Source organism: Phocoena phocoena, chromosome 1 (genome assembly GCF_963924675.1).
Source record: "Phocoena phocoena chromosome 1, mPhoPho1.1, whole genome shotgun sequence".
In the NCBI taxonomy this organism is placed as follows: Eukaryota; Metazoa; Chordata; class Mammalia; order Artiodactyla; family Phocoenidae; genus Phocoena; species Phocoena phocoena.
Window position 1 is genome coordinate 88,935,950 of NC_089219.1, and position 13,320 is coordinate 88,949,269.

The window sequence follows — 13,320 nt, forward strand, 5'->3', positions numbered from 1 at the left end:
ATTTTACATACAAATTAATGCATATTAGACCTTAAGAGACATATTTTGTGGTACATATTTTCATGTTTTTCTAAGTGTTTAGTCCCACTGGCAAGAAAATCTCAAAGCAAAATTAGATGTTAGATGATTGCTTGGTATGCATTACAAATAAAGGTTTCAAGCTTTCTCCTTCAGATCAGGCAGGATCATTTGTGAGCAGGAATTCCAGAAACGGCTAGAAGTCGTTATCAATTTCACATGCAAAAACTAATTCAAATTCTTATTTTAGGGATTACAACATGGATTTTTTGACTTTGAGACCTTTGATGTGGATGAATATGAACATTATGAGGTTTGTACACTTTATCTTTTTGCAAGATATAATTTCACATTGATTAAATTGTTCTTTTTTTCCTAGCACTCAGGTATTGCAAATTGATTGGCTGCTAAATAAAAGCATTCTGCAGTTTTCTATAGTTGTCAGTTTAATCCTTTCAGCTTTGGTTATTGCCTTTGAACCAGGACTTATCATAATTTTCGTTGGGAAAATGCCCTACCTCTCTGTATTCTTTCATCAAACCTTTATTGACAATTACTTTGAACCTTCAGTTTGTAAGAAAAAATAATTTAAAACTACATTTTGGTAGTAAAATTTTGTTACTTTTATTTTTTTTATGTTTTGGTTAAAACAAAACCGGATTTATGCCATATAATATTTTTGACTGCATACATTTCATTTTGAAATACAGCTGAATGTACTCAGTTCTAAGAATTGGCTGCATTTTTTCCCCATGGTGCCATTACAAAGCTTTCAAATAGTATCTTGCCTGTTCAGTGAAGCAATTTAGGCAAAGGCTGTCCAAGTTACATTGTGCTACAAGGAGATGTTGAGGAAGAGCACTTCCGGGGTAGTAGAGGAGTCTAGAAGTAGTTAACTTTTCCTAAAGATGAGACATCTGTAGACTCTGAGTAGTCTGACCACTCCATGAAACTGAGCTCGTCTGTTGTGGCTCTCCTGAGGAGTTATAACATTTTCACTCTCCTTAGCAAGACAAGGGTAGCCCTCCCATTCTGGGCTCTAGTTCAGGATGTGTCTGTTTGGATATCCTGCTTACATGTTAAACTTAACACATCTGAGAAGAAATTAATCATCTTTCACCCAAACATGGGCTTCTGCTTTGTTCCTCTGTATTAATGGCATCACCATTCTACTGTTCACCCAGGCTCAAGACTAGAAACATTTCTTTTTTCTCGCCCCCCCCAGTCTAATGAGTATTTGAGTTCCCGTTGCTAGGGACCCAGGGTGTATATCATCTCTTTCTTCCTTTCTGTTCTCACTTCTTTCCCCTGGCTCAGGTCTTGTGTCCCATCCGGTAGACTATTACAACTGCTCTTCAAGCAGCCCAGGCCCTTCTCCTCTTGGTCTTTCACACACTTGACTGAGTGGTCTTAAAACAGAACTCTCGTCTTGTCTTGGCCCCAAACTGGCTGCTGCTCTCATTACTTGGCTCAAATGAGGATAAACTCCCCTGTCCTCGTATTGTTAGCTTTGGATGAGGTCCAGCCCACCTTGCTAGCCTGTCTCCTGTTTCTCCCCTGTATGCACTCTCTGTTCCAGCCGCACCGAGCTGCTTATTTACTGTTTCTTGAATGTCTCTGCACTCTGGCTGAGCTTTCTTTCTCCAGATACCTGTCTCCTTTAACATTTCCCTCCTCCACTTGTGTGTGTAAAATCCTCCACAGGTCAGCTCTCACTCTCTACTGAATTCTCTCCCCCTCAATTTCATGTGTCACAATTTGTGCTTTCCATTTTTCTTACATCATGGCTATTTGCACACAAGCCTTATTTTCCTTATTAGATTGTAAATTCCTTGTGGGTGGGACATGACTAAATGGAAAATATGTATTGTGTTCTTGGATAGAAAGATTTAACACCATAAAACTGCCACTTCTCCCCAAATTAATACATGTAGTACAGTTTATTAAAAATCTCCAAAGTATTTCTTCTTCTTTTTAAACTCCAAAAGCATCGTTATTGTGGCATTTCTAGTAGTGTCAAAAGAAAAAAAATCCTCCCCCGCCCCAGAAAAAAAGAACTAGAAACAAAAAGACTATGTACTTATAAGGGGAAAGGTTGAATAAATAACCTGTAGTACAGATACACCATGGAATGTTACACAGTCATTTGAAAAAATTGATGTGAGCTGTACCACTTGTCTTGGAATGATTTCTATTATATATTGACGGGAAAAAGTTGATACAGAAGAGTGCTTATAGTATAATTCCCCCTTTTTAACAAACAATGACAAGACCCCCTCCACCCTGTACATGTATATGTGTATCTGTTTTATATGAGCAAAGGTAATTTCCTGTGAAGCGAACGAAGCTTAAATTTTAGAGGGCCCCACTCGCATGGGCGCCTTTTTTGCGTTCTTAACATTGTATTCTTTTCTTAAAATGGGCCTCCACATTAGATAAGTTTTAGTTGCTGCCAAAACCTGAATCTGTCCCACGTATATGAACCTGGAGAAAAATATATGGTGAAACTCTAAAGCCATTTCAGTGAAAGGAGAGATTACAGTGGAGGCTAGAGAGGGAGGAGGGGGAGGACATGCCACAGTAAAGAAAGAAAACTTGTCAATGTCTTACTTATTCCTTTATCTTTTTAAAAACTTTAATGGTGATGTTGAGAGTTAGTTGAAAAAGCTATTGAAAAACCTGAAACATAGTGCAATTTCATTCTTGAGAACCAACTAACAAACCAAACATCTGGTAAGAGTGTGGTCACACTGTAACCTGAATAAATAACCACTACCATCACCACCACCACCACCACCACGAGCACCACCACGCCCACCACCGTCACCAGTACCACCAGCACCACCACCACCACCACCACAACCACCAGCACCACCACCACCACCAGCACCACCACTCAGGTAATGGCAGGAGGGAGAGGAGGCAGTTGGTGAGCATTTGAAAAGTTTTCCGTTAGATAACTTCCTCTTTGAGAACGATATATCCATTCTGTCATAAAGCCAAAAAATAGAAAAGCACAAGTCGAAGCGTGATCGGCAGGTGGTGGGCATTTCATAAACGCTGCTTAAGGAATAAATGGATATAAGTAAAGGAACTCTCTTCCCGACAAACTGTGGACCATTCATTCCTTGTCATAACTTCTCCCACTGTTTGCTCTGCTTCGGTGAGTCTGGACATTTGGTAAACTTGTGGAATAGCTAAGTTCATAGGCTTCATTAGCTCCAACAGTGTCAGTATTCCAATGTTGTTTGTAGTTTTCAAAGTAAAATTTTATCACTGATAGCAAATTATGAGAATGTAAGTCTTAGATAATATGGCAATGCTCAAGTTAAAGCTTTTTAAAAAGGCACTTCTGGACTAAACCACATTTAATATATAATATGACTCAAGAAAAAACCTAAAGTAATGATGTGGCAGTTCTATCTGAGATTAAAAGGGAGTCTTATGGAAGAAAAGAAAAGAGTCTTTATGGTAACAGTGCTGCTTATAAATGCTGTTAATGACAAGGTCAGCACCAGAACCACTCTGCTCATTCTGCAAAAGGGTCTAGAGCAGTGCTGTCCAATAGAAATATATCAGAGTATATCTATCTATCTATATATATTTTAAAATTCTAGCAGCCATATTTAGAAAAAGTAAAGAGAAATGATGAAATTAATTTTAATGATATATATTTAATGCAATATACCAGAAGTATTATTTCAACATGTAATCAATATAAAAATTATTAATGGGATATTTTATGTTTCTAACTTGGAACTGAGCCTTTGAAACCCAGTGTGTAGTTTATACTACGGCACGTCTCAGTTTGGACCAGCCACATTTCAAGTGCTTGGTAGCCACACGTAGCTAAAGTGCAGATCCTGCAAGGACAGGCTTGCCAATGAACTATCATAGCCCCTCAGAATGACATGAAGCCTAGGATGAGCAGTACAGGTTGCACCTTCTAGCTTCAGGTGATCTAATTGTTCACATAAGAATTAATTTCAAGGCTCTGTTCTATTTAGAAGGCTTGGGGTAAGATATCTCAGATAGCTTGCTTAATTTTCTTGTGGCTTCCAAATAGTCCACTGTATTAATTATTGATAAACAAATGTATCTTCTAAAATATGGTGTCTCAGGTTCTTTGCCAAGCCGATGTGGAACTGTACATTCTTCATATTTGCACTGATCAAATAGATATAAGCCTGGGAGCTATGCTGGGAAGGTCCAGTAAAGTAACTGCAAGATGGTGGCCCAGAAGCTTCTGCTAGGAATCAGTGTCACCTTTTCCAACAGGCTTCTTAAGGTATTTTCCAAGAACTTGAGAAATCTAACCATTGATCAGTACATTTGAAAAATAGAAATAGACCTTTTGCCCTCAGGAAAAACAATGAAGACGAAAGAGTTTGAGTATTCAATCGAGTTACGTACCTGTAGGTATGTGAGGAACTGTATCCTCTCTAGTAGTAAAGCTTAGTGGTTTATTGCTAATATAGGACAATATTCTGCTTGTAAGACCCTGAAGTGGCACCCATATAGAGGCTGCCTTCAGTCAACTCCTGTTCTTTTGGGAGACTATCCTTACCAAGTAAGACCTTGTCTAAACACCACCGATCACTAATGATGCTACTCTTAAGCAGTCATTATTCATCAAAGAGAATTTGAAGTTGTGTCTTCAGTTCCTTATATTGGGTGTCCCCTAAGCAAAGCAAAATGGGACTTTCCACTGTTTACCAGAAGGCTTGCCATATTTGATGACGTCCCTGTGTTGGCCATGCAGAGATGAGCTCACAGAGCAGTACTGTGTGCCTAGTTGAGGGGAGGGGAGAGGGAGAGAAATGCAAAGACATGCAGCTTCAGTGGCAGCATTTGGAGATGCCTTATCAGTGTGGCTTACATTAATTACCGCATCCAGAATTTGGTCCATGCAACTTTGAGGAGCTGCCTTAAATACCCTTTTGGGAATCATCTGGAGCTTAGAGTTCACGTAAAACCTACTTCCAACGCTAAGAAATTACTTTTGACTTCTTTCTTTGAGCTATTTCATATCCGCCATTATTTTTTTTCTCCATAAATCATTCCTTTATTTTGAGAAAAAAATGCTTTCTATGAAATAATTTTGTCAATATGAGGATATTTTCCCAGAATATCAAGTTATTATTGACTTGCCCCTGTGCTTTTACATGCTGGCAAACCTGGGACACTTCTTCACCATGGGTTACTTGATGGAAGTAGTTAGAGCTGGGCTTGGCTTCTGTAGGCCTGGTGACAGACAAATTGGTTCCTGCCTATTTGAGAGTGGAGTCACAGCACAAGCCTTCCTCTTGTTTCTCCCGTCACGGCACACGTGGAAAATGTGACAGTATTTGATCAGCACTGTGTGATCATAGCTCACAGCTTACGGCAGCTGGCTGGGGAACTCTGGCTGCCCCAGCACCTGCCCAGGAAACTCTATTCTGTTACACCAATTGGGAAGCTCTGTTCTACAGAAATAACGGTGTACAGGTCAACGTTAGTTTTTTTTTTTTTTTCATTTTTAAATTTTTAAATTTATTTTTGGCCGCATTGGGTCTTTGTTGCTGCAGGCGGGCTTTCTCTAGTTGCGGCGAGCGGGGGCTACTCTTCATTGCAGTGGCTTCTCTCGGTGCGGAGCACGGGCTCCAGAGCACAGGCTCAGTAGTTGTGGCACACGGGCTTAGTTGCTCCGTGGCATGTGGGACCTTCCCGGACCAGGGCTCGAACCTTGTCCCCTGCACTGGCAGGCGGATTCTTAACCACTGTGCCACCAGGGAAGCCCTTTTTTTTCATTTTTAAAAGGTTTATTATCTGTCACTTAAGTACAAAAAATATTTCAAGTGAATGTTGTATTTCTACCCTTTAAAATATATTTTTTTTCTATTTTATTTTATTTATTTTTTTATACAGCAGGTTCTTATTAGTCATCCATTTTATACACATCAGTGTATACATGTCAATCCCAATCGCCTGGTTCATCCCACCACCACCCCCAACCCCCTGCCGCTTCCCCGCCTTGGTGTCCATACATTTGTTCTCTACATCTGTGTCTCAGTTTCTGCCCTGCAAACTGGTTTATCTGTACCATTTTTCTAGGTTCCACATATATGTGTTAATATATGGTATTTGTTTTTCTCTTTCTGACTTACTTCACTCTGTATGACAGTCTCTAGATTCATCCACATCTCTACAAATGGCCTAGTTTCGTTCCTTTTTATGGCTGAGTAATATTCCATTGTATATATGTGCTACATCCTCTTTATCCATTCATCTGTCGATGGGCACTTAGGTTGCTTCCATGACCTGGCTATTGCAAACAGTGCTGCAATGAACATTGGGGTGCATGTGTCTTTTTGAGTTATGGTTTTCTCTGGGTATATGCCCAGTAGTGGGATTGCTGGGTCATATGGTAATTCTATTTCTAGCTTTTTAAGGAACCTCCATACTGTTCTCCATAGGGGCTGTATCAATTTACATTCCCACCAACAGTGCAAGAGGGTTCCCTTTTCTCCACACCCTCTCCAGCATTTGTTGTTTGTAGATTTTCTGATGATGCCCATTCTATCTGTTGTGAGCCAAGAAGATGTATCACACTCTTTACGGCCTCAATTTGGTAACTTTTCAGTTAATTTATTGAACAGATGTTTATTAAGTACTTTCTGTTTGCTCAGTATATTTACTAGGCTAATATTTTTTTTCAGAAGGCCTCCTGTAATTTTGTCTCTTCATGGGTGGGGTTAGAGCCTTTCTTCTTATCACCTGCTGTCATAGGTTCCATATATCCTTGTGCCTCATTCTGCAGATGTTATCATGTTTGACCCTTCTCATATGTTATACTTCCATTTTCATGTTTATCAGGTTGTCTACACAGAATTTCTCACTGATCTATGACAGGCTGAATGTCATAGTGAGAATCAGTGAGAAATTCAGCAATTCATAATCCATCATTATTGCTATTATCACTAAATGATGCTCTTTTGGGAAAAGAGCATTGCTGTTCTAGAAGGTGATTTCACATTATCTTGGCCACATTGCAATGTAGCCCATCTGGGAACTGTTGGTGAGAAAGTGTTGGTCAATTCTGGATGCCTGGGACTGGGTCTTGGCTCTTGGGCCGCTTCTGTCAAGTCTCCACATAACTCTCAGAGTCTATGTTTTAGAAATTAAGTAAGTCTGATTACATCACTCCCCTACTTTAAGTCTTTCATGGGCTCCATCCTGACTGAAAGTGTGGAGGAAATGCCAACTCCTGAATGCAGCGCAAAAAGCCCTTCTGGACATGGGCTTTGCCATCTTCCCCATTTTCGTCCTTTTCCCTTCCCTCCTCATACCCAAGTCCATGCAGCAGTGCATCTTCATGCTGTTGTACCTTCAGACATGCTCATTCCCTCCTCCTCTTCCCTGTGGTCCTTCCTCCTCTGCCCACCGAATTCATGTATTTACATGTCTAAGGCATTTTTAGCTCGATGGGAGCTCTTCTCACACAACGTGTGTGATGCTCTGTTTACACACCTGTGTCTTCCCTGCACTCTGGGTATTTGAAGTCAAGAACGTGTCTCTCTGGACATATATACACTACCAAATGTAAGGTAGATAGCTAGTGGGAAGCAGCCGCATAGCACAGGGAGATCAGCTCGGTGCTTTGTGACCGCCTGGAGGGGTGGGATAGGGAGGGTGGGAGGGAGGGAGACGCAAGAGGGAAGAGATATGGGGATATATGTACATGTATAACTGATTCACTTTGTTACAAAGCAGAAACTAACACACCATTGTGAAGCAATTATACTCTAATAAAGATGTAAAAAAAAAAAAAGAACACAAATAACAAATGTTGGCAAGGATGCAGAGAAAAGGGAACCTTAGTGCACTGTTGGTATGAATGTAAATTGGTACAGCCCCTGTGGAAAACATTATAAAAAAAAGAATGTGTCTCTCATCTTTGTGTCAATAAGTAACCCACTGGCACAGTATACTTGTAGTGGGCAGTCATTAAATGTTTGTAGAATGAAAGAACTAATGAATAAACCAGAAAATAAGTTCTAAAAAAAAAGCAGTATAACACATTTCAAGATATTTTATATAATCTGTTAAAAGTAACTACTTTTCAATGGAAAATGACCAAGACATATTAATTAAGAATCCATTCTGATTTTGTAGTAACACACCAGGGGGAAAATGTATTGACTATGGTAGACAACTTCCTGAAATGCCGTTTCTGTTTTTTCATTACCAGCCAATCTATGCAGCAAGAGTAAGTTGTTGTTGTTTTTTTTCCAACCAGTTATTTGCAGCACAGATTGCTAGATACTGTAATCTTCAACCAGGGCTTGCATGTAAGGCCAGTTTAGTTTAATATTACTAAACCTGGAGAGGCTGTCTCCAGGTTGACTATGTCATCCTTCACTGCAGTTAATAAGTAAATTGTCAAGTGATAAAGGTGTGTAGACTCCCAACATTGCCCTTTTGCATACACATTGAGAACTAACACGGTTTGTTAGGCCTCTTATCTCTCAGTGTGTCACCTCAGGTCAACAGCAGGAATAATTGAACATCTAGGGGATGATGTTTCAAGGCTTTGCTTTGGATTAGAATTTGTACAGCAACTTAGAATGTAACCTGGATTCTGCTTGATTTGCCCTCCACTTGTTCATGAATTATAGAACCGGAAAAATGTGAATTTCTGCCACCGTAATTGTGAATTCCTGCCATAAGACTGGGATCAGGCAAGCTCCAGAATACAGGGATATGGGCATGTCCTCACACCTGGAGGAACTGGGGAGCTGTGCATCCCACGGTGATTTGACTGTTCAGAGAACTATTAGAAGCATTTCCCTGGAGCTATCCTGTAGTGTTGATTATACCCCTCAAAGGCCACAAGTGTAAGGAAGCAAGATTCAATCCTTCCTGGGCCCAGTGTTTCCACCTCTTCTAATGCAGTGCACGCATTGCTGGCTCAGAGATTATGTTGGTTAAATCTATAAAATGTTTTGAGGTCTAAGAAATTTCCCATGTTTTTCCCTTCCTCCTTAATTATTGTTTGTTCTCTGTCCCTTCTTTTACCTCCACTTCTTAAGAGAGCAATCTTGACTCTGTTTTCACGCAGTCAGTCAAAGTTATGGTCTGGCCTTTCCTCTCGTGACTCAACAGAAACTGTCCTTGCTTAATGGCAAGACTTAGCCAAACTGAATTGTTGTGCTTGGTCTTCTTCCTACTTGATTTACTCTGTGGCCGCTCTCTAATTCTAGAAACTCACTTTCTTTCCCTAACCTGAAAAGTTCTGTCTCGGGCTTCCCTGGTGGCGCAGTGGTTGAGAGTCTGCCTGCCTATGCAGGGGACATGGGTTCGTGCCCCGATCCGGGAAGATCCCGCATGCCGCGGAGCGGCTGGGCCCGTGAGCCATGGCCACTGAGCCTGTGTGTCCAGAGCCTGTGCTCCGCAACAGGAGAGGCCACAACAGTGAGAGGCCTGTGTACCGCAAAAAAAAAAAAAAAAAAAAAGTTCTGTCTCTTACTTTTCTCCTCCTTCCATCTCTGGCCATGTGTCTCAGGATCCCCTGCAAGTGCTTTCTCTTCCCTTGCCCACCTGAAATGTGCTGGTCTCTAGGGCCATGTGATTTCTGGTTAAATACATTCTCCATGAGTGAGGGGACTGTTTCCAAATTTCAACAACCATGTGTGTGCTGCTGGCCTCAAATCTTCATGCCTTGAGCACTGGAAAGGTACCTGCACACGTGCACTAGATTCTTGCTCCCTGTGGTTGCATTTGCACAGCGTTCACTGGGTGGGGCTGCGAAAGCAGGCCACTAAATGTTTCCTGTGTTTAGAGGTGAAGCAGTCGTCCACCTGGGGCTCCTCTTCCCCTTTACCACACTGTTTCTCTCAAAAGTAAATCCTAAGTAATAATCTAGAGTTTTACTATTATTTAAAGCCAAATGGCAAGGGAACTTAATTTAAACCAAATACCTCAAATATTTACTTTGATTTAAGCTCATAAAGTACCAAATTTGACAGCATATTTGCTGTTTACGTAATACAACTATACTATCAACGCTATTTTATTGTTTCAGAAGCAAGGAAATATAAAGAAGGTGCTTTTTAATGAATAAAAAAGACTCTGTAGTTCTGTCTTTATTTTTAAAATAATCTTTGTGCCACCATTAAACCTCTTATGTATTTGTATTATAACATTTATCAAAGTTTAATGCAACTTTTTCTTTAATGGGTATCTTAGTTCAGGCTGATATAACAAAATATCATAGACTGTGTGGCTTAAACAGTAGACATTTATTTCTCACAGTTCTGGAGGCTGGGAAGTCCAAGGTCAAGGCACCAGCAGAACTGTTGTCTGGAGATGGCCCTCTTCCTGGTTCGTAGATGGCCAAATTCTTCCATGTCCTCCCTGTGTCCTCATAGAGGGAGCTCTCTGGGGGTTTCTTTTATAAGGTCACTAATCCCATTCATAAGGGCTCCATCTTCATGACCTAATCACCTCCCAAAGGGCCCACTTCCTAATACCATCACGTTGGGGATTCGGTTTCAACATATGAATTTTGTGGGGGACACAAACATTCAGTCTATCGCAATGGGTAAAATGGAGATGGTAATAACACCTACCTCACAGGGTTGCCCTAAAGATGGAATGAGTTGCATGTCATAGACTAGTGCCTAGCAGAGAGTCCGTGGTATATCTGTTAGCTGCTATTATTATTAACGTTTTTTGTTACTTGTTTTCAGACTCCTTAAGGGCACAGAGGGAATGCTTTTTATTATTTTATGTGTGACACCAAGTTATAGTCCTTGATATATAATAAAAGCTCAGCAAATGTTTTAATGAATGTTGAATTGTGCTTCAAAACTGTTTATCCATGTTGTCTTAGAAAACACATCTGTTGATAAAGGGAACCAATCCAATAATTGTCAACCTGAAGGTCTGTCTTTTCTCTCTTACAGTCTGTTTAACATTTGGTAAAAAGGCCAAATGTTTTTCAGTGTTTTAACTGAAAAATATCTCTGTGACCATTAGAACAGAGGCATGCCTTACTGGCACAGATTTATTTCTTAGAAGTTATAAAAATTCATGTTTTCAAGTCAAATTAGATTTTATTTAAATTTTTTTTCAGTTTTAATACAGTTTATTTTTACTTTGTAAGACACTTTGATTTCTTTTTATTTTTTCAAATTTTATTTTAAATGCACCAGGAGAGTTAGCTATTCCAAAGAAATCTGGTGAGTCTTATATGTAAGCTGAAGGATCTTATAGTAACATGAATATTAACAACTAAATGTATCAGTTTCAAGAATTCACATTTTCATTTTGGGGTTTTCTTGTAGTGAAGAACATCTGCAGTTTCTCTACATAGTACTTGGTAGGTTGTAGGCTTTGGATTGGAAGAGGTAAAATTATTCTTTCACCTCATCTTTGCCTAGACATTTGTTTATAAAATGTGGTAATGTTGGAAAGTACCTTAAGTTCCTGTCTGATCTAGGTTTCTTGGAAGTGTGTGTGTGTGTGTGTGTGTGTGTGTGTGTGTGTACTCGCACTTGTGCACAAACACATTTAATTAGAAAAACCAGCTTGTGTTATCTTAAATATTTTATTATTGATAAATATTGACATTTGTATAATCCACTGTGAAAGAAGGCACAGATACTAATTTTGGAAGCTTACCAGTAAGGTTATGTTATATTATTCAGTTAAAAACTGTAACTTTCTTATTCATTTTTTTCAGATTTGGATCTAAGACATAAATCTTTTTGTTTACTCCATCAGCCTTATCCAGGTTACTGAATATAGCCCAATATTATCTAATGTTTATCTTTTTGGGTAGGCAGATTTGCAAACATATTCTTTTGGTTCTGTGAGTGAGTTCATTGCTTCTCTCCATATGATTGATTATAAAAGGTTACTATTTAACCAAATGGATGTCTATAATCCAAATAAACAGACATAGCACAATGTATATATTTATCTAGGTCAACTTCGTGGTCAAGGATACAGGAATAGTGAACATAGAAACCTGTTTTCTTCTACTGTTCATAAATAATTGGTTTTAGCCTTTTGATGATTAGAGCATACCCTTATTTTTGAATTTTTAAATAATGTTTTAAGCTTAAGTATTACTTGAGATGGATGTTAAATTCTTTATCCAGATTGTTCTAAATAGATAGCTATGCTTGAGATTTAATTTGGCATGTGTAATCATAACACTCGGCATCTCTAAGATTTTATTTAGGGCATTATGGAGATTTTATGTTTATTATGATTAGATTAATGCAATTCAGACATTTACAAGGTGTCATGTAAAGTTTCATTTGTAACTTTTTATAACTGGGAAGAAACATCTGCATTTTAAACATGAAAATTATACAGCCAAGTTATGATTTTTGTGGAAATCAAATCTAATGGGTAGTATAAGTAATTAAAGTAGAGGCTCCAGATTTCCTTGGTAGGATTACTCCAATTTATTTTAACAAATACTTATGAGCTCTTACAGCAGAGTGCAGACTCTGTATTGACACAGATTCCTACCATTGAAGTCTGTGCCATGTAGTGGAGCAGAGAGCCTTTTCTATGGATAACCTTGGCCCAGCAAAGAGAACTGCCTTCCTTCCCTGCCTGGGGAGGTATCTATGCAGTGCTGTAGAGGGTGGAGACTTGGAGACTAAAAGCTGTGCCTGGTGGTGGAGGATGGGAGTAGGACTGGTGTTGGGGGTGGGTGAAAGAATGCTTAGGGGAAGAAGAGATACATATATTTTGTGATGCATTGCACAGCTGTGTCCCAATAGCCTGCAAAGTTTGGGTCCCCTCAGCCCTGCTCCAGTGTTCCCTGGGTTCAGAGGCACACCAGGAAGGGAAGGAAATGAAGGAGGTAATGGAGCAGTGGGAGGATGCTTGGCCCCTTGCCTGGTCTTCAGGCCTTTTCTGAGGATCCTGGAGTGTGTGGACCAGAGGCTGACAGCTGGTGATCAAAGTCAGCCCACAGATGTGTTTTATTTGCGTTCTTAGTATTAAAAAACAATTTAAAACAGTCAACATTTCAAATATAGAGAGATTTTACATGAACATCCAATTGGAAGATCAGCTATGTTCAGTCAAGTTTTCCTGTGGTCAGTTGGCCAGAGCTGAGGAGCATTTGCCTTTATTTATGTCTCTTGCCTGACCCTTGTAGCTGTTTGGTTTGCAGCTCCTGCAGGAGACTGTGGCAGTCTCCAGTTTGTGGTACACCCTGAGGGTTTGATGAGCCTCTGTTCCTCACTCCTGTCTTCTGTTTCCCCGTCTAAAAATCAGCACCGACAACAGATAGAA

The 13,320-nt window shown here is 39.7% G+C and overlaps 1 protein-coding gene across 1 annotated transcript in view; it reads left to right on the forward strand.

The window, feature by feature from the left end:
- CDC14A (cell division cycle 14A) overlaps positions 1 to 13,320 on the forward strand; it is a 164,008-nt gene that overhangs the window by 89,354 nt on the left and 61,334 nt on the right. Inside the window, exon 7 of the mRNA XM_065881245.1 lies at positions 269 to 331. Coding sequence (XP_065737317.1) covers positions 269 to 331 — 63 coding nt within the window. The remainder of the gene's footprint in view (positions 1 to 268; positions 332 to 13,320) is intronic.